Below are 22,217 nucleotides of genomic sequence, written 5' to 3'. Positions count from 1 at the left end.
ATGGTCCCAAGCACCTTTGAGAGTAAATAGAACACCTTTTATTTAAACACCATATTGATTACTCATTATTCATTGTATAATGTTTCAAATAATCAACTTTATACTTTAATTAAAACAATAGTTGTCCCATGCTCCAAGCATGTAAACTATGTTTTCTAAACACTAGTCATGCCATATACCAAGTATGCACACTATGTTTATCTATGATCTTTACTTTGTGAAGTAGATCAATTGAACATGATGCCAATGATGCTTATTTCACAATCCCAAATCTTTATCGTAAATGTAAGAATTCCAAATTCCTACCATTTAACGAAATTTGTTAGATTCTAAACTTATATGCATTGATCCTCTCGTAATGACTATGCACAAAGTCACAAAGACTTGTCAACAGACATTACAGAGTATTCCAATGGAGATCAATTCCATGGAAACGAAGTCTCACATTCAAAGTACATTCCTTTGAACATCCTTCTTGCATTAAGTTTTCTAATCTTACAAAGATTTGAAGAACAACTTCCACCTATGGAAACCTTTCCAGATTCCCATTTTGACTATCACTTCTGAACAATAGTTGCCTCTTTTCAGAATATGTTAATATGGTCCTAACAAAATTAACAATATACTTCCAATTGTCCGTGAGCAACAAATCTTTGGAAAACCTTATATTGTCCTCGACAATTGCTTAATCATTTTAGTTATATCCAATTCTAGACTTTTCCCTTCTTAATGCCCTGAGCATTTGGAAAATTTAGAAAGGATAAATATTATAGCACACGTAATCAATCCTATATTCGAAGCATATGGGACACGATTCATGATGTCTCACATAAAGACGCGATCATAGACCACTCTTTTGCTACAATATTTTTATTTGCCATGTTTTCAAAATTTGACTATGAAGAGGGATGTCGTAATCATAATCGAAGTTTGAGAACGCAATATATATAGAGTTTCCTTATGTTTGGCCATTCCAACATGAAATTCATATATATATCCTTGACTCAAGATGATCAAAATCTCAATCTAAGCTTTTAGAATTGAAATAAAGTATAATTTCCTCTCCCTTAATTATAGCAAAACAACTTTTCCCAATTGAAACCTTTTGTTTTCTATAATTAACACTTAACATAATGATCATGCTCCCACTTACATGATAATTATTAACACAACACTTATGGTCCCACTAGCTTTGACATGTACTCAGAAATCAGCTGGACTTGTAGAAATCAATACTTTATTGACTTTCTTAACAAAGTTCAGTTTTCTGATACGAGATGCTTTGATAAGAATTTATCAAATTCATACACCTTTCCTTAGATAGTTCATATGTGTGTCTAAACAATTTTAGAACTATGAAAAGGGATGTCGTGATCATAGTCTCAATTGTTTAGACCTTTGCCACTTCTCACAATTCCATGTTAGTGTGCCGGTTAACCACACACGCTCCACTAACGACTTTGAGAATGCAAATAACACAATTGCTATCTACTTAAAATCTACTTAGTGAAAGCGTTTCCTCACCATCATTTTCATGAATCGGAGAGAAACCTTATGACACTTAGATTTTATGGTGAATGAGTTCCTATCCATGTGAATTTGTCAAAACCATAATCACAAGACAAGGTTAGTGACAAATCCAACCTCATATGGATTGAACTTGTGCAATCTTAACTTCTTGCCAACTGGCAGCACAAGGGCCTGCCATTGCTTCCAAGTTGTTATGCAACCAATTGAGAACTCTCAGAACTCCTATGCAAAGCCAACTTTAACTGGAATAGGCACAAAAATGTCAACACGATAGGTTATAAACCTCAAATCGTGTGCTAGTGAAGAACTTCAGGTTTTTATTCTTGATTAGTTCTTGGAACTTTCAAGAGCTTTAAGACTCCCACTGTCCTCTTGACATATAAGACTCTCTTGTCAAGAACCATTTCTTATCAAGGGTCAGTGCGGATTCTTATCAAGACTAACACTTCACATAATTGGCCTTAGTTGGTCTCTGTTTAACCCAAAACATCACAACTTACCAATTTCAAATGTACAAGAGTAGAGACACATTTTACTCTTACACTTGACAAGTGTTACAAACCTTCCTTAAGATATGTCACTCGAGTTACAATCTTGGAGTATGACTCTAAGACTTGCTATGGAACGAAGTATGATTCATCTTTTTGATTTTAACCATTTCAAAAATCCACGATTTCTCTTCTTAGCCAAACAAATGCACTAAGATGTCCTTAGAGAATCAATTGTGATATGGTTTCATAATCACTAAGATAATCATAAAACAAGATACTCAAGTACTCTCCCATCTTTTCAGATTGGAGAAACTTTTATCTTCCTGCCTTATTTGATTCTTCTTATTCGTTCTGCCTAACATTGATACTTTTCCAATGTTTCAGAATTATACTTAAACATGTAAGTATAACCATATTTACTAAGCTTTAGTAAATCATGACGAATAGTCTTATCATTCTTTGTGGTGGACCTGACCAGTGCACACTCAAGTGTACTTGATCCCCTGATCCTTTCGCATGACTCACATATACATGTGAACAATGAATTAGTCTTAATTTCCCAAAGATGAAAATTCTCATTCATCATACAACTTGCATGATTCCAAGTTTCTACCCAACTGAAACTTGGGTGATGAGGATCTTTCCTTATTTGGTAAATTATGACACTACTCCAGTCAAAAGAATCAAATCCATTTTCCAATATTGCTATCAATGGAAACATATAGACAACAATTTCTCACAAATGCCACTGTAAGGATATTTTAAAATAAAAAACTTTTTTTTATTTTAGAACTTTGCAGAAAAACTTATCCTTACAATGCAAATGCATGTGAACAACTATGTTGTTGTGTATTCCTAAGCAATCTATCACAACTCTTTAAGTAACAGCTCAAAATTCTTCCTTTAAGCTTCCTCTTCACTTTGATTCTTAAAACATAAAAATGTGATCTAGTCACACCATGTAATAAGAATCTCCAAATAGGAACTTAATAAAGTTAGATAGTGGACTTTACCTGAAGTAGAGCCAAAACTTTTGACTTTACCATCCTTACAGACTATCAGGTAAATTTGGCCAGCTTCGCAACCAATGCCTCTTCCTTTGGCAATAGAAGGTTTGGGAAGTCGATCTTCTAATCAAATTTGCTTTTACCAGTACTCAAAATCATTGCTGACTCAGCAGCACCAAGCAAATAGGTAAGATCATTAAGGGTCAAGTCATGGTCTGTCACATAGTAGTCCCAAAGGAACTCACTATGTGACTTAGGAAGTGATTGAACATCCAACTTTCTCAAGACTTTGACACCCAACTCTCCCGGCTTGTCAATACGTGACTTCATCTCCAAGATATGATCACACATAGACCTTGCTTGCCAATAGGTCTTGAGTGACCTTGAACTTGTGGGTTAGGGAGAATAATTGGAGGGGGTGGAGGAAGTGAAATTCCAAGAGATTTGGGAAGATCATAGATGTATAAACTAGACATCTACAATGGGAGATATTCAAGTTAGTTGATTTTTAAGTCCTTAATATAACACCCAATATGAAATATTAAGGCTAGGACCCAACACAATATTTTACAACTTGGAAGAGGGATGCCGTAATCCAAGCTATAAAATATTTGAAGGTAGGCGAATGACGATTCACCAATTTCCACCATGTAAAACGAAATAATTTATTAGGTTTTAATTGGTTTTGAAACTCCTAGATCTTTTGAGATTCATTGAACTTTTCAATGGCATGTTTCAATCTCGATTGTGCCCTCTCAGATTTTGTGACTGGGATGCCGAGGATCACAAAACAAGGTGTGAATAACCATGCAAGTGCACTTGGTACCCTTAATATTATCACCTAATCGATGTGCCGGTTAACCACACACGCTCCACCGATGATAAACATTAAGTTACCCTTCGCCACGCTTACTAGTCCATGTTAGTGTGCCGGTTAACCACACACGCTCCACTAACGACTTGGTAAGGTACAAAGTGTAAATTTCATGGGTTAGCACCAAATTCACATTTTCCTAAGTAACCAAGATTGGGAATTTATAAGTGTTTAGTTACTTAGTATTTATCATTAATACTTTTAATGAAGGGAGAATTATAGTCCTGTCAAACCCGTTCGGCTAACGACCCTCCACCAGTCAAGGAAGTGGTGGGTGAGAGTGGACACCCATTAAACCGCCATTTTATAGGCAGTAACCTTATACCCCCCTTATAGACTGACTTCGTGAATGAGGCCTACTAACGGTAAGACTGACTTTTACTCTTATACATATATATAAATATTAAACCTATAATATTATAATAGTATAAGGGTTGAATTTTAAACTATTAAAATTCTAAGGGTTTAACTTGGAACTAAAGTATTCATGGGGGGAAACTTTACAAATTCCAAAACTTGAGGGCAAGTTTTGAACAATTCAAAAACCTTTTCAATTCCATAACTTATGAATTTAAAGTAGTTTTAATAAAAACTCTTCAAGTTCCATAACTTGAGGACAAGTTATGGAAGACTTTAAAAAACATTTATGGAAAAATAAACTCTTCATTTTCATAACCTATGAGTTTAAAGTAGTTTAATGAATAAACTCTTCAAGTTCCATAACTTGAGGACAAGTTATGGAAGACTTTAAAATCATTCAAGAAAATAAGACTCTTCATTTTTTCCTAACTTATGGAAATATTATGAGTTTTAAAGAATCATAAATGTGACTTTTCATATAACTTGAGGACAAGTTACAAAAACACATTTTATGAGAAACTTTAAGATTAATATGGATTGAAAACAAATTATCACATAACTTTTCTATTAATCTAGACTAACTCATAAGAACAAGACAATTCAAATCAAACATTTTCATGAAATTAGCCTAACCATTAAACTAATACAAAACATGAATCTGTTGACAATTATCTTTGAAATTGGTTTAGCATTAACATTACCACATCAAAAACAGGTTTACAAGACCAAAAACAGCTTAAGGTAATGTTTCTAGTCCAATTCCAGCCTTAAAAGTCGAAAATATGCTGTCAGGGGGTCCTAATCGTCGAGTGCACGAACCAACTCGACGAGTTGGATGAATTTCTTCATGGACTCGGCGAGTTCATCAGTGGACTCGGCGAGTCCAGTGCCCAGACAACCAAAATTTTCAATTTTTCAGCCATTTCAGCAAGTATAACATGAAAACAAGCCTTGGCTCTGATACCACTGTTGGGTTTTGGTATAATACAACATCCTATGGTGCACATACAACCCTAAATACCTTGGATCTATGTTTTCACTAATTATACATGCAAATGGTTTCCAAGGTATTGAACCTATAGCTAGCATGCAATTGTCATACAAACTACATAAAATACTAGATAGTGTAACATACCTTTTGTGTGGCTGGAGGTCTTGATGTATTTGGCCTTAAGAACTTAGCCCCAATAGTGTGGAAGCCTCAAATGAAGTCACAACACATCAAGGACAAAGGTAGGACTTGAGAGAGAATCTCCATGCACTCTAAAACCTTCATGAACTCCAAGAACATGCACACACACTAGGGTGTGACTAGGGGTGGCAGTTTTAGGTCATAACATATGTATTTATATGTGTTGAATTCTAAGAGTCATAGGTATAACCCAAACCCATATCCATGGATTTTATGATCCATGGTTCATGTGGCCCAACTCTTTATGTATCCATACATAAACTTGGTCCAACATGGATCATAATCCCAACACATATAAATATAACTAATTACCATAATTAGTCCCCATAGATTTAATTAGTCTCTTTTAACCACTAAATTAATTCCAAATTAATTCTTGATCAATACTAATTAAAACATATGATTTCGTATTAATATATTATAACTTATAATATATTAATAAACCATAAATAACCTTCTCTCAAAAGTCCATCCTAACAAATTGTCCTGATGATATGCAACCCAAATGGACCATGCTACTCTCGGGTCGAATACATACCAATAATAGTTATGGGCTTAGACACCTAATCCAACACATCATACCACATACCATACAATCACATAGCATACATACTGTTGAGCAGTTATGCGGTGCCCGACCCACCCGGCCCGACCATTCTGGGGTGCCGACCTACCCATGTCAAGCCATTCTGGGGTGCTGACCTACCCATGTCGAACCATTCTGGGGTGCTGACCTACCCAAGTCAAGCCATTCTGGGGTGCTGACCTACCCTTCGGTCCTAACAACCGAAATACGAGGACTGTTTCACCTCCTACTACTACCACATAATATCATACCTCATAACGTATTGTCAGGCATATCTGGGGTGCCCGACCTACCATGCGGTCCTAACAACCGAACTGGGGGCTGATCCCCCCTCCTACTACCACTATCATATATAACATATCATGCTAGCACATAGACATATCAGGTAGTAGCAAACCCAGATGAATATCACAAAGACAATCATCTAACATACAACTCCTACTAGTAGGCCGACATTGTGGCCGCAGACCCATCACTACTGGAAGGTAACTCACCTCGGTATCGTGTAGTGTCTGAACTGTCCTCTGCGTGAAGATCGACTCCCCTCGACTCCTCAATCCCTACACGACGCCCCTTCTAAGTCATCAAATGGAATATACAACCCTAACCAGGGTCAACTCAAGTCTAGTCAAAGTCAACATTAGTCAAAGTCAACACCCAGTTGACCTGACTCGCCAAGTTGGTCTACCAACTCGTCGAGTCCATACTCCACTAACCTGATCCAACCCCAACTCCACTCGTCGAATCTAGCAAGAACTCGACGGGTTCTCCTTCATTCAAGCTATCGGGACCATCTTCATCAGACTCGCCGAGTTCATCCTTGAACTCGTCGAGTTCATCTCCCTCATAAGAATGTGTCCAGTCTATGACTCACCGAGTTGTATGAACAACTCGTCGAGTCCATCTTCAAGGATTAGGAGATTGCCTTGGACTCGCCGAGTCTGTTCATACACTCGCTGAGTCCTATGATTCCCAGGTCCCTTTTCGCATCTAAACAACTAAGGGACTTCCTCCCTAACAACCGGTCCATCCACAGAAAGGATTTGGTGGTCAATACACACCGACTCGCCGAGTCCCAAGAACGACTCGTCGAGCCCATCCATGACCATTACTATACAGTTAATTTAAAAGGGTCTTAACACACCAAAACCATAGATCTGGCCTCCTAATGTCCATTTTACACGTAAAGTTCCAAACTTGATGCACATGCATGAGGTCTTTGGCTCAAAAAGCCATAAAAGGTGGCCTCCAAAGTGCATGGGGGTGTTCATGGCAACAAAATGGGCACCTTTGTGCCATAAAACCCCCAAATAGACCTAGATCTAAAACATGCACTGACTCCCAACACTAAATCCCGAATACAACCTCTCTAGGGCTTAGAAAGATGAAGGAAAAGGCCCAAAAATCAAGATCTATAGACAAAGGTTCAGCTTCATACCTCCAATAAGCTGAAAATGAGCTTCAAACTCTGGATCTTCTTGTTTCCCCTTGGTCTCACAAGTTCCTTCCCTCTTCTCAAGCTTCACAACCCACCAAAAAGCACCAAAATGGCCTTAGAACACTAAATAATGGGTAGGGTTTCGATATGATGTCCTCTGGGAGTATAAGGGACGATGGAGGCTGAGATAAGGTGTTTAAATAGGGTGCAAACCCTCAAATTTAGGGTTTCACTCAAACAGCGCCTACTCGCCGAGTAGGTCACTTAAACTCCCGCGGAACACGACTCTACTCGACGAGTTGGGCCACCAACTCGTCGAGTCCCAGAGAAAACACATAAATTTCTTTAATTAAATATGTACCACGAATCGGGTGCTACAATCTCAGACTATTGTGATCAATGTAGATGGTACACCGGACCCCATATATATAATGCCGCCAAATCTTGAGGGCAAACACCACCGCCCCCAATTCTAGATCATGCATCGGATATTGAACATCATAAGGCTTTAGCTTCCTAGAAGCATACACAATAACACCCCCTCTCTGCATGAGTACTGCCCCCAAACCGGTGATAGAAGCATCACAATATACAACAAAATCCTCCACGCTCTCCGGAAAGGTTAACACCAAGGCCTCACATAATTTCTGTCTCAGCATCTCGTCAAAAGAGTGAGAGGTAGCCTGTTGCTCAGGCCCCCAATGAAAGTCCACGCCCTTCCTCGTCAAAAGAGTGAGAGGTACATAAACCTTGGAGAAATCCTGAATAAACCTCCGATAATACCCTGCTAAACCCAAAAAACTCCTGATCTCCGAAAGAGACTTCAGGACCTCCCACTGCATAACTGCCTCTATCTTGGACGGATTGACCAAAATCCCATTCTTGTTAACGAGGTGTCCTAAGAACTAGTCCCCCCGTAACCAAAAATCACACTTCGAGAACTTGGAATAAAGCCTCTCCCCCCTCAAAACTCCTAGCAACTCTCGAAGGTGCTCCTCATGTTGCTCCTCGATATTGGAATAGACCAGGATATCATCGATAAAACAATGATCGAACGATCAAGCATCATACTGCATTCCCGATTCATTAAATCTATAAATGTCGCTGGTGCATTGGTTAGCCCAAACGACATCACCACTAACTCGTAATGACCATAACGATTTTAGAACACTGTATTCTCCATGTCCTCCTCTCTGACTCTCATCTGATGATACCCTGACCTCAAATCGATATTGGAGAACTAAAATGCACCTTGCAGCTGATTGAAGAGACCATACATCTGTGGAAGTGGGTAACAGTTCTTCACCGTCAACTTGTTCAACTCCTGATAATCTATAAACATGCGATGAGACCCATCCTTCTTATTCACAAACATGATCGTTGCTCCCCAGGGTGAACGGTTCGGTTGGATAAATTGCTTGCCCAACATCTCTTAGAGCTGAGAGGACAACTCCTGCATCTCAGGCGGTGCTAATCGGTACGACGCCTTAGCAATCGGCGTTGCACTGGGGGATTAGACCAATCCTGAACTCCACTTGTATCGCGAGAGGCACACTGGGTAAATCCTCTGGGAATACATCTGGAAACTCTATGACTACAAGCACATCCAAAATCAAAGCCCCCATTCTCCACCCGATTGTCAACCACATACGTGAGATATCCCAGACACCCATGCTGTAGATACTGCCGAGCCCTGGAAGCAGAATAAAAAGTTGATCCAATAGTGGTACCCTCGCCATAAATAGCCAGTTCTCCCCCACTTGGGGTTCGAACTACCACCCGCTGCATCTCATAGTCTCTCATGACACCAAATATGCTCAACCAATCCATCCCTACTATCACGCACACATCCCCCATAGGGATAGGAATCAAATCGATTGGGTAAGACACCTCGAATATCTCCAAGGCATAATCCTGAAAAATGATCAAAGCAGAAACCCCGTGTTCGTTGGCGATGGAAGCTCGCAACGGAGATTCCAACTCTACGAGAGCCATATAAAAACTCCTACTGAAGGACTGAGACACAAAAGACCGACTCGCACCCGAGTCAAAAAGCACAAGAGCAAGAAAGGAATTCACTAAGAAGGTACCTAGAAAAAATACAATCATAAGCATACATAATAATAGTTGATCAAAGAATAAATGAATACATACCAGTAACGACGTCAGACGCCACCCTGACCTCCTCCGATGTGTGCTGAAAAGCATGACCCATGGGCTTCGGGGCCACAGACCTCCTATGTCCTACATCTTTAATCCTCAAGGTAGTCAGGGCTGGAGCCTACACCGGTATCACAACAAGCAATGGACAGTTTGACTTCACATGGCCAACCTGATCATAGTGGTAGCAAATCTTGGTGCTCGGCACTGGGGCCTGCTGAAGAAAATCCCTAGCAATATGGAACTCCCTACCATAATTGTGGCACCCAAAAGCCGATCGAGACACGCCCTCATGCGCCTTACGACACTTGCTACAAGTGTGGCCCCTATGAACTCCCGATCGTGAAACCACGAGCTTGAACCGCTTTGCTGCAGGATGTGGCTGCACTGAAGCCCGCCTCTCCTCCCTTGTCTAGATCTCAATTTCAATCTCCCGTCTCCGTGCGGCATCCTGAAGCTCGGAGAGGGTACTGTATCGCTGGGTAGACACAAACTGTCGAATCTTAGTCTTGTGCATGCTCAAGTATCGTGGCATCTGGGCCTACCCCGAAGCAGAATACTCAGGAAAGAAAAGATCTCTCTCAGTAAACATCTTGGTGATCTCCGTTACCGACTCTGTTGTCTACCTCAACGATAGATACTCATGAACCAACCTCTCTCTCTCTCTCTCTCCACCAGGGGAACATACTCCATTCGAAACATCTCCAAGAACTGTCCCCAAGTAACAACAACTCTCTGCTCATGAGTATAAGAACCAATCACCAGGTTCCACCAATCCTTCACACCCAGACGAAGAAGGTTCAGGGCACACCTGACCTTCCAGTCCCCAAGACAGGAACAAGTGAAGAAGTAACCCTCCACATCAGAAATCCATCTCATAGCCACGATCAGGTCCTTGACCATGTCGAACTCTGGGGGCTTCGTGTTACTGAAGTCCTGGTACTGGAATGACCCTCTCCCCTGAACCCCCGCAGCAACAACAACTACGGTAGCTACATCAGTAGCAGCCTTAGTCACAACGACATACCGCTTATCGAACAACTCAATCATCGCGGTCTTACTAGACCCAAAAACCTCCGGGATAGCACACCGAATAACCGTATTCACCTCAGTGGAGATCAATGCCAGAATCTCATCATCAGTCAATCCTGGCCTCAACAGGCCGCCTGCTCCTGATCCAGAACCCCTCGTGTACACCATACTGAAAATGAACCAAAATGCATCAGAAAAGCCACAATTCATACTATTACAATCATTACGGAAATACTAGACCCTCAGGGTTCACGAATTCCTTGCTACGTCTACGGGTCCTGTGCTTCCAGTAGTACGAGCCCATACTACCTTCCACACCTACCCGTATTCGTATCAAGGGGTCATCACGGATTACCCGATCGCAAGACCCAACATTTAGGATACACATACATCTTATATGTTTCCAAAGAGTGGCTAATCCTTGCTCACGTTGGTCTGATATAAACTGCACCCACTCATGGAACTTCCACCAACCTTGCAGTCACTCATGCATGTTAATCAGACATAACGATGTATTCCATAGATAGTCGAATACTTGATTCTACCCTAATCCCACAACAAAACAAGGAACAAGAAATAAGGCTAAACCAAGCATTCTTAGGCTATAAAATCTTAGTTATGTACCATTATGGTGCATACACTAAGCAACTACAGTAATGATGTCAATTCCATCTAGCATACAAGAAATCTCCTAGGCTATCAGACATCATAATTCAAGCAATTCTATCATGTAATTTCTGAAGATCGCTAGCCTACAACTAGCATGCAATTCTATCATAATCAACATAAGCAATTAACAATGTGGGTATCTTGGGGATTACTTTCTTGCTCCGGCTGATAGTACACATTTCATCCCTCCTTGGTTATTTTTGAAAATAGTTTTGAAAATCATTTGGAAACTTTTGCAAATCCTTAGTTTGAGTCCGAATTTACACGAATCTTCATCCAGTCCTCTCAAACCAGGGCTCTGATACCAACTTGTAACATCTAAAAAATCAAGGAAAAATTTTCATTTTAAAAACCATCACAAAATCCATAAGTTTTACAAAAAAAAGTTCCTAAAAATCGTTATCATGAATCAGAGTATCCCAAATCATCAAACCACATAAAATCCTGGATGATGTGCACGATCAAGCCTTCACTTTTCATCTGTTATTTGAAGTACCTGAACCCATAAAAATCAAACTGTAAGCCAAAGCTTAGTGAGTTCCCCCAAAACACCACCACACAACATATAACAACATGCATACTGCGTCCATAGCTATCAGGCTGGATTACCCCTAAGCCCACAACACGAGTCTGGTTTGCCCACCTGACCCACAACTCACATCTGGATTGCTCTCGAGCCCACAACATAAGTCTAGATTGCCTTTCCAGCCCACAACTTATGTCTGGCTTTCTCCCAGGTTTGTTGGCTTCCGCACAGATCAATATTGCCTCAACCCAACCACACTATGTTGACAAATGCAACAGATAACACACATAACAACAAACAGATAATCATTTAGATCTAATAGATCACTACAACATAACAACATCCTATACCAGGATACATAATTTAGTAGGCCGACATTGGTGCCTTCGACGCACATGTGCAGTGAGGAAAACTCATCTCACAGTCTGAAAAATAGATGAACATATCATTCTTCCAAATGTTGTCTCTACCGGTCACCTATAAAATAAACAGGGACCTAATCTCAAACTACTATTCAAATTACCCAAAATGTCGTTAAGTCAAACTTGGTAAAATCCATGATCAAAGGTCAAAGTAAAAAGTCAAAGAGTCAACACAGGCTGAGTACGTCCTGCGTACTCAATCACTATGCATGGGGTAGTGAAGTCCTTTCCTGGTTACAAGGCCTTCATCTAGTACGCGCTACGTACTCGACCAACTCTCTCTTTCCTCAAAAAGTGCTTATTCCATTAAGTCCTCACGTGTAGAACTCAGATCTAGTCCTAAATAACCTCCAAAATCATAAACTTTCCAACTTTATGACTTTGGATGACTAGAAGTGCTCAAAATCCAAATTCTAACTTTCTACCCCAAACCCAAGCTTCATAACTCTTGCATGTATGGGAGAAAGGGACCAAAATCATATTTTTATGACCAAAAACACTCAAAAACATATGAAAGGAAAGCTCATTTGGTCTAGAGTAAGCCAAACTCATATATACCAAGATTATGGGACTAAAAGGCACAAAAACTCAAGAACTAGCAAGATCTAATGAAGTATACATCAAGTTCAGAACTTTATACCTTCTGGAGGTTGCTAGAGAGAAGAAAGTTCCAGATCCACAAATGTTGATGCTCCTCAAATGCTCTCAAATTGACTCCTTCCTTTAAGGATGAACACAAAACACTTAAAACCACTCAAATGCTATGACCACTGAGCATGCCAACAAGGCAAACTCATAAAATCATCTCCTGTCCCAGGTCACTGAAAACTCTCAAATTGAGATTAGGGTTTGCAAAGGATCGAATGGGAGAATGGAGGCTGGAGGTGAGAGGGTCTCAAGGCAGATAATGACATTATATAGGGCTCAAACCCTAAAAATTTGGGTTTGCTCAGCTGACGAGGACGCCATGCGTACCCATGAGTACGCCTTGCATACTCTCATGCATCCGCGTCCAACATTAAGAGCTTGCGCCCTGCTTGCGCATGACGTAAGGACCATTTTTGCAGTACTTTAATAATTTGAAGCAAAAAAAATTACCTGATTGGCTGAGTGTTACATGAATATATCAAAACTCATAATTTTGTCTACTATAAAGAGATACCAATTCACTATATAAACACATTTGTTTTGTTTTTTTCAAAATATGAACTCATTTGGGATTTGTAATATTAATCGGAAGTGTACCCGACTGACTCATTAACATTTCATAATGTGAACATGTCCGTATAGTATTGACATGTGGATCTGAATATATATATATATATATATATATATATATATATATATATATATATATATAGACATGTCCGTATAGTATTGACATGTGGATCTGAATATATATATATATATATATATATATATATATATATATATATATATATATATATATATTCCTAAAGTTTAAGCTCTTTGGGATATTGTGAATCTAAAGTATATATAATTTACTTGTTACATTAAGAATGTAATATGATATTGTGTACAAAATTTATGCAATATCTCGTTAATTCAGTTGCAACTTTGTACTATTAGTCATTCACATATGAATTTAGGCAAATTAGGAAATAGCATGTGTTTGATAATAGAATGTCTCTTCCCTTTAGTTGGTTTGGGTAATTTCAAAAAGTTAGTTGGGTTGTTTGATTTCAAAACTAAGTTTTGTAAATTTTTATAGTTTCATTTCTAGCATCTTGTTAGTTTTATATATTTCGGAAAAATCCTTCAAACCTGTTAAAAACAAAAATCTATAATTTTTGGTAAACTATAAACGTTTTATGTTCACTCATAAAAATATGCATAAATTATTTTTAAAAATCAAAGTCGACCCCAAACTCCCAATTCTTTATTATTGATCGCTTCATATATACACCACATACATAATTCTTAATTATCGAATTAATATAAATATGTGCATATATTGTCAATTGCTTATTTCAAAATATCAAGTACGTATATATTATGAAGAGAAGAAAAGGAATAGGCGTTGCTAGATAATACCATAAAAGAGTAAGTAATTATTAATGTATCAATTAATAAACTATTAATTTCATTCGTGTATAAATCAAACGATAAGATACACCACTTAACTCAAAATGTTAATTTGTTTTCTCTGTGATTTTTTAATTAATAAAAACATGCATGGCCACTAAGACATGCATATTCAATTAGACATGAATCACATGATGAAACAATAGTTTTTAATTCTTATGGGTGTATAACATGTGTTAATTACAGAATGTACTCATAAGGCGGCGATGAAGGAAGGACATATATAAAAATAGCAATGATACGAGCAAGTAATTCTCATTGTTCTAGAGAGATATGGCACCGAGTACGAGATCAGTTCAGATTTATATTAAGTCAAACGGTAATGCTTTTCACAAGTTATGGAAATCAAACCCCCAACAAGTTCCCAGCTTGACACCGACTAACATCCACAACTGTCAAATCAATGAAGGAGATGTTGGAAATGTGGGCTGTATTCTATTCTGGAACTATTTTCATGGTAAACCACACATTTATGCCATATTTAACATCTTTCATTATGATAATTGTCAACTATATATAAAAATTAATGTAGTCTATAGTAAAACCGTATACACTTATATTTCTTTTTCCATATAAATACACTTGCATGCATGAAATCAACGTTTTGGATGATATATATGTTGTTGCAGATGGAAAAAAGTGTGTTATAAAAACGATAACCCTGGACACCGATGAGGGGAAAAAGTCTGTCACCTTCAAGGGACTTGAAGGTGATCTCCTGCAGGCCCGGTTTAAGAGGAGGGCAAGCTGGGCCACTGCCCAGGGCCCATATCAACTTGAGGGCCCCAAATTTAAAATTTATATCAGTATGTATTTTATAATAAAAAATTATGTCTGCTTATAATGTGAATTTGATTCTAGCTCACTTGGTAAGATCATCTTTTCATTTGATTAGGCACTCGCGTGTTCGATTCCTTGGAGTAGCATCCTTTTTAATTTTTACCACTTAATTTTTTTTTTTAATATGTTCAATTATCCTTTTTCTCAATTGCTTCTGTTTTTTCTTCCTATTTTTTACTTTGATTGCATTTCTAACTTATATTAAAGTTATATCCAATAAACAATAAAAAAAATAATAACACATAGTAGGCTAGATGGTTTATATGTTTGATTTTATTTGAATGTTACGTAATAGTATTGATTTTGACATTTTTCTAATTATTTTTTTTAAAATTCATTTTTTCGTTATTTACATATAATTTTGTATATTAACAATCTTTTGTAATAAATCACTAAATATTTTTATTTATGATCCTTAGTTTGTCTATCACCAAGATTCTTCGTAAAAAATTAACTTAGATTTAATTATTATATAAATTTTGGTAATTTGAAGGAGGGCCTTTTGTTTTTGTTTTGCCCCGGGCATCAAATATCATAGGACCGACCCTGATCTCCTGGAATTATATAAGACCTTTGTTGCGCATGTTCAAGTAGACATCCATGGTCCAGACAGCATTGTCAAATGGACTGTGGAGTATGAGAAGTTGGACCCTAATGTTCCTGATCTAGATACGCTAATGGACTTTTACAAGAAAGTCACCAAAGACATAGAGACTCACCATCTTCAGAATTAAATAAATCAAAATATGTATCTCACCAATATGGGTGAAACTTAATAATTAATTGTGGATGTTGTGCTACCTGTTTGTATTATGTTTATTGGATATATGTAATATGTTCGTTATATGTAAAAAAATGTGTTGTTTTAATTAATCGATCGCAGTAATTTGAATTTCGCCTTTAACTAAGAAAATAATGTAGTTGTAGAAGCTTCAGCTTGATCGTTCAACTTTTCTTTTTGAAGTAAATTGCTTTTCAAAGATTCATGCGAATATGTTAATGTATTGAGAAAAAACCCCAAATCAATCTCATTCAACTTCCTTGCAGGAGAAGACGAAGAGGTTGCATGTTCTTTGAATGAACCTGGAAATTTGTTCTTTTGTTTCTTGTGTTTTCTTCGTCCCTACATCAAAAAACAAGAATTTAGGGATGAGCAAAGGAACCGACCTGGCTGGAACCTGGCCCGGGAACGAAAGTCGGCCGAAATTAAGAGTCGAACCGGACCGTCGGTTCTACCGGTTCCTACCGGGTCTTGCCGTGTCTTCAATGTTGGAACCGGTCCTCGAGAAATAGCAACATACGGTTCCGGTTTTTGCCGGTTCCACCGGTTCCGGTTCTTACCGGTTCCCGATTTCAAAAATCCACAAGAATATCGTCCCGGTCCCGGCCCGATCGGTTCTATCCGGTTCTGGTACCGGTTCCGGCCGGTTCCCCGGTCCAAATGCTCATCCCTAAACAAGATCTACCCCTACATCATCTTGCTTTCTAATTCTTTATCCGTGTATCATTTTGTTCAAAGGATTTTATTGTCTTCGAGAGCCACAAGAAAAAGGAATTTCGTTCATTTTTAGGCTGTGGGGAGTGGTCACAGCCAACCCACCGAAAAAATGTTGCCACCTCTGCGCAGCCACGTCAGCTTCACCACCAACCCACTAGACATTGGAAATGATTATCAGTAACAATATATATATATATATATATATATATATATATATATATATATATATATATATATATATATATATATAGTAACATTATATTAAATAAATAACATAATATATAACATAAATATTTTTTTTTTTACTTTTTGTAACATTATAATAAATAAAAAAACATAATTTATAACATAAATAATTTTTTATATTTTTTTTATTTTTTGTAACATTATATTAAATAAAAAACATAATTTATAACATAAATAAATTTTTTGAAAACACAAAATAATAAAACCACATTTCATTAATTAAAAACATAGAAATTTAAAACCTAAATTACTAAAATAAACATAAAACATAACAAATAAAACATTACACTACTTAAAAACATAAAAATTTAAAACATAAAAACCATAGACAAATACTACTCGTCGTCGTCACCGTCCTAATCCGTCTTGTCGTCACTGTCCGCATTCGCCTCGTCGTCATCACCCTCATCCTTATCGTCATTTCCCCCTTGGAATTGTCTTTCCCATAAGTGCTTGGTCAAATCGTGATGTAGATTGTGATGTGTTTCACGGTTTTGTATTTCTAAAACCCTAGAGAAGTATGTCGGGCTGCCAACTTGTATTACTGCAGGTGGATTAAGTATATCGTTCCCGGTATATGAACAAATAACCCTGCTCTCTTCTTCTATTATCATGTTATGTAAAATAACACAAGCAGTCAACACCGTCGTTAGTTTTTCCCTATCCCATGTTCGTGCAAGATGTTTGATTATGTGTCACTTTTGTTTTAGGACTCCAAACGCTCGTTCCATATCCTTCCGTGTAGATTTATGTGCTAACTTGAACAATTTCCGTTTTTCATCGGCTGTAAATGAATATGGCTTGACAATTGTAGCATACTATGGATATATCCCATCACCTAGGTAATACCCATACTTATATTCATTTCCATTCACAACGCATCACATGTCTGGTGCTTTATTGTTAAATAATGGAGACGCTTGAAGTACATTCAGGTCATTGTTGGACCCCGCCATACCAAAGAATGCATGCCAAAACCTTAAGTCCTGTGAAACAACCGCCTCTAATATAACAGTCGGGACCCCATGATCACCTCGCGTGAATTGACCACGCAACGCATTGGGATAATTTTCCCACTCCCAATGTGTACAATCAATACTACCAAGCATCCCTGGAAAACCATGTTTAGCTTGATGCGCAACATAAAACTGTTCGACATCACTTTTAGTCGGATATCGAAAGTATATGTCACGGTAAAGCTCTATAACATACTCACAGAAAAGATATGTACATTCTCGACCCGTCCTCTCAGACATTTTCAAATACTCATCTGATGCATCTGCGGTTATGCCATATCCCAATTGTCTAAGTGCGACTATACATTTTTGTATTGTAGCAAAACCATGTTTACCTCTAGCATCCCATTGTAATTGGAAAAACTCATAATTACGTTCCAAATCTCTAGCTATACGTAAGAATAAATTTCTACTAATACGAAAACGTTCTTCAAATTTCGATAGATCATATAAACTATCAGGGGAAAAACAATAACGTACCAAAAGGTCATTTGCCGCCTCTCGATCCCGGTTGATCCATTTTCTATGCTTCTTCTCGCCGTGTAAACTTTCGCCTCTTACACGAACCATGTCTTGTGCCGCAGACAATAGTGTGTGCAATACCAACTCGTCATCAGAATTGTCGTCCGTTTTTTGTTGAATGTGTGTGTTTGATTTGAAAGAGTTTGTGTGTTTTGTTTTGAAAAATATATGTAAAATGGATGTATATATAGAGAGAGAGTAAATTAAAAATAATATATATATATATATATATATATATATATATATATATATATATATATAATTAAATGCTTTCAAACGGTCAAAAATTGACAAGCCAATCAGTTTCTTTGTCTACTTCTGTCCTCGTCTTCACGCCACAACCAACCCACCATTAATGGGGGCGATGTTCACGTGTGGAGAGGCCCGCTACATAAGCATCTCACGCGTGGAGACCTATCCACTCCGTGCAACCTTATGGAGTATACATAATGCTAATATGCTTAGAAGGATTGTCGTTTCTAGAAAGATTTTTGAGTTTTCATTGCTTCCTGATTTATATTTGGTAAGGATGGATATATGTTTAAAGAAAGGGTTTATGGGTTAAGATGAACATAAGAAGGCATATGAAATTGGTTTAAGAAAATGAAAGTTGGTTTGAGTGATCATAAATAGAAAAGACATTGGTTTTAAGACCATCTTCGCACTGAACTTTTAAAAGTTTAATATATTGACACATCAACATTCCAATAACTATACCATTTTACCTAGGAGTTTTAACTTATTTGATCATCGAAGTATAAAAATTGACTCGATTTAGCCACTGAAGATTTGATCACGCTAAATTGGACCCCAAAGTCTCATTTTTGGCTCGATTTGGTCCGTGGGACATGGTGAAGCCGGTTTCCCGGTATCAATGCCTACATGGCATCCGACGTGGCTAGGAGGGTCTTAGTTATTGACGTTATAACGACAATGTTAGGTTTAACGACGTCGTTTTGAATATAGGTAACCAACAACATGTCAAATCAAGATTACCGTCATTCTCCATCTTCTTGACTTGCAAACATCCTGTATTCTCCCTTAAAACATCCCACTCCAAAAATATGAAACGATGAAAACCGCTATTCCAAGAGTGACAAATAATTGACTATTGAGGCAAAAGGTAGCCGTGACTTCTCCATTGAGATAAACTACCATGGTGTATTCATCAAAAATCTTATGAGTTATGAAAATGGAGACAGTGAGACAGTACCACAATTTAACTATGTCTTTCTTACCTACGACAAATTCAAGTATGGACCGAGGGGAGTTATCAAAGATCAATGTGATTTTGTGCATTATGTTCTTCCTGGTGAGACATTAACATAGGGGGTTGAAGAAGCTTCAAGATGAAGTGGACTACATAAGGTTTGTAGAATGCAGGATGTCAACTGGTGGGCTGATGAGAGTCTATGTAGACCAGTTTAATGAGCCATTATTTGATTGGATTCAATATGAAGTTGTAGTAGAAGCTAAGGATAACATCCAAACATCATCTGATGAGGAATCTGAGTAGGAGGAATCCCTCACATGTGATGACATCCCCTTCTTGCACACTCTTGAAGATGAGGTAAATCATTCTTTTAATAACACTCTAAATGAATTTTTTTTGAGTAAACTGGTGATTACTAACGAGGAAAAGGAGGATATTGATGATTCCTAGTTTGATACTCAAAATGAAGTTAACGACCAAACTTATTATCCTATCTTTGATCCTAACACATATTGGAAATCACAAAAACCAATATTGGGTGTTCATTTTGAATCACCCAAACAACTTAAGTTTATGATACAAAACTATGTTGTTGCAAATGGTTATCCTTTGTGGTTTCAAAAGAATGACCATACTAGGATGTTAGTGAGATGTGGTAAATATGTTAAGGACAGTGAGGAACAATGCACCTTTAGACTTTGGGAATCTTGGACTGGTGAGAATGAAGAGGCATTCCAAATATAATCTTTGAATTGCACACATCATTGTTCTAGGCAATTCAATATTGGCACCATCTTCACTTACAAATGGCTTGGTAAGATCACAAAGAAGTTGAACACCAAATAGAGTCATTTAAAAAGAGAATTATTAACTTCTAGGAATCTTTCCATAAAGGAACTGAAGGGTAACATCACAAAGAAGTTGAACACCAAAGTGAGCTTGTTCCAGTGTAGGTGGGCTAGGAAGCATGCACTTGTCGTGTTAGAATGATCATTAAAGGAAAATTACTCTATGTTGCGGTGTTATGGTGAAGAAATCAGGAGATCAAAACCTGGGTCAACAGTGAAAATAAATGTTGATGTTATGCTTGATGGTACAACGTATTTCAATAAGTTCTAAATTTGTTTCAAAGCTCTTAAAGATGGATGGAAAATATGCTTGTAGGAGAGTTATCAGTTTGGATGGGTGCTTTCTCAAAGGGGTATGCAAATTTGAGTTGCTTTATATAGTGGGAAGAGATGAAAATAACAAGATATATCCTATTTCTTGGGTTGTGGTGAATGTGGAGAAAAAAAAGCAAATGTAATGGTTTCTTGATAACTTGATGGATGATCTTGATTTAGTTGAGGGTAGGGGCAGTGATACCACTTTCATGTCAGACCAACACAAGGTAACTCTTTATCTAGTTTTAATTTTATATATTAAGTATTGTGATGTTATTATGATAACATAATTGTTATTTCTTGTAGGGACTTATGGAAGTTATTAAAGAGTTAATATCCATGGCTGAACAAATGCAATGTATTTGACACATCTATGCCAATTTACAAAACAAGTTTAAAGAAGTGGTATTCAACAATTTGTTTTGGATGGCTACAAAGTGTTCAAATAAAGATGCTTTCAACAAAGTGATGAATGAGACCAAATCAATTAGTGGTGATGCCTATCTACATTTGATGGAAAGAAACCGAAAGAGCTAGAGTAGCGCATTCTTCCAACTCGACATGTATTAACTAAAACATTGCCTCAGAAGTTCATGACTTACATTTATGATAACATGGAACTTAATGTAGGGCATGTGATTGTATAGAAAATGGAATATTAGGGAGCTACAATGACATCATTGTTTATGCAAGAAAAAAGTTCATCATTACAATGTTGGAAGAGACCAGGATCTATGTGATGGAAAAGCTATACAAGATGACGAAGAAATGACTAAAATTAATTGGAAATTATTGCCCTAATGCATTAGAATAATGGATAATTTCAAGATTGCCCAAAGACATTTCATCTGAATCTTACCTGTTTATGATTCCAAACACTTAATATTTAACAATATATTATATGTTTATGATTCCAAACATACATTAAACCTTTTTGAGGTTAGGAATGAGATTATGGCTTATACTGTCAACTTGAGTAACATGAGTTGTTCCTGTAGGCAATGGGAGTTGAATGGGTGAAACGTCCCAAAAATAATGACATAAAATTTTCGTTTTAAGATTAATAAATCGTTAATTCATATTAATTTCATAAAACCAATGTAATCAAGATTTATCAAGACGTCATCAAATCAGAGTAATTCACAAAATGCGGAAACATGTCGTGTGTGCTCTGCAATCATCCCAGGCTCTTCCATTGGAAACCGAAGGACCTGAAACATAAACTGAAAACCGTAAGCACAAAGCTTAGTGACTTCCCCAAGATACCTCATACCAAACATACATAATCAAATACTGGGCCCCCGGCCTCCATCGGGCCTCGCCCGG

At 37.5% G+C, this 22,217-nt stretch overlaps 2 protein-coding genes across 2 annotated transcripts; one reads left to right on the top strand and one right to left on the bottom strand.

Annotated features, from left to right (window-relative positions):
- The first annotated feature begins 14,603 nt into the window (after window positions 1-14,603).
- Window positions 14,604-16,102, top strand: LOC145116573 (kirola-like). Its single transcript, XM_079052906.1, has 3 exons — window positions 14,604-14,850; window positions 15,023-15,122; window positions 15,772-16,102. Exons 1-3 carry the CDS (start codon window positions 14,667-14,669, stop codon window positions 15,965-15,967), a joined length of 480 nt encoding a protein of 159 aa, XP_078909032.1. The 5' UTR covers window positions 14,604-14,666; the 3' UTR covers window positions 15,968-16,102.
- Window positions 16,103-16,137: 35 nt separating this feature from the next.
- Window positions 16,138-18,563, bottom strand: LOC145114098 (uncharacterized). Its single transcript, XM_079050105.1, has 2 exons — window positions 17,907-18,563; window positions 16,138-16,356 (listed from the first exon to the last, which is right to left on the bottom strand). The coding sequence occupies exons 1-2, from the start codon at window positions 18,561-18,563 to the stop codon at window positions 16,138-16,140; spliced, it is 876 nt and encodes a 291-aa protein (XP_078906231.1).
- Window positions 18,564-22,217: the final 3,654 nt, after the last annotated feature.

The sequence above is a fragment of the Lactuca virosa genome, chromosome 5, assembly GCF_052849685.1.
Source record: "Lactuca virosa cultivar CGN04683 chromosome 5, Lactuca_virosa_CGN04683_v6, whole genome shotgun sequence".
Classification (NCBI taxonomy): domain Eukaryota; kingdom Viridiplantae; phylum Streptophyta; class Magnoliopsida; order Asterales; family Asteraceae; genus Lactuca; species Lactuca virosa.
The sequence above is the reverse complement of the archived record's forward strand: the minus strand, read 5'-3'. Positions and strand labels throughout refer to the sequence as shown.

Excerpts from the sequence above, each read along its gene's own strand:
- LOC145114098 (XM_079050105.1), bottom strand. The coding sequence starts at position 18,563 with ATGGTTCGTGTAAGAGGCGAAAGTTTACACGGCGAGAAGAAGCATAGA. Across the intron at positions 16,357-17,906 it reads GGTCCAACAATGACCTGAAT|GGACGAAGAAAACACAAGAA; the intron begins GTACTTCAAGCG and ends TTTTTGATGTAG.
- LOC145116573 (XM_079052906.1), top strand. The coding sequence starts at position 14,667 with ATGGCACCGAGTACGAGATCAGTTCAGATTTATATTAAGTCAAACGGT. Across the intron at positions 14,851-15,022 it reads ATTCTGGAACTATTTTCATG|ATGGAAAAAAGTGTGTTATA; the intron begins GTAAACCACACA and ends ATGTTGTTGCAG. Across the intron at positions 15,123-15,771 it reads GGTGATCTCCTGCAGGCCCG|GACCGACCCTGATCTCCTGG; the intron begins GTTTAAGAGGAG and ends CAAATATCATAG.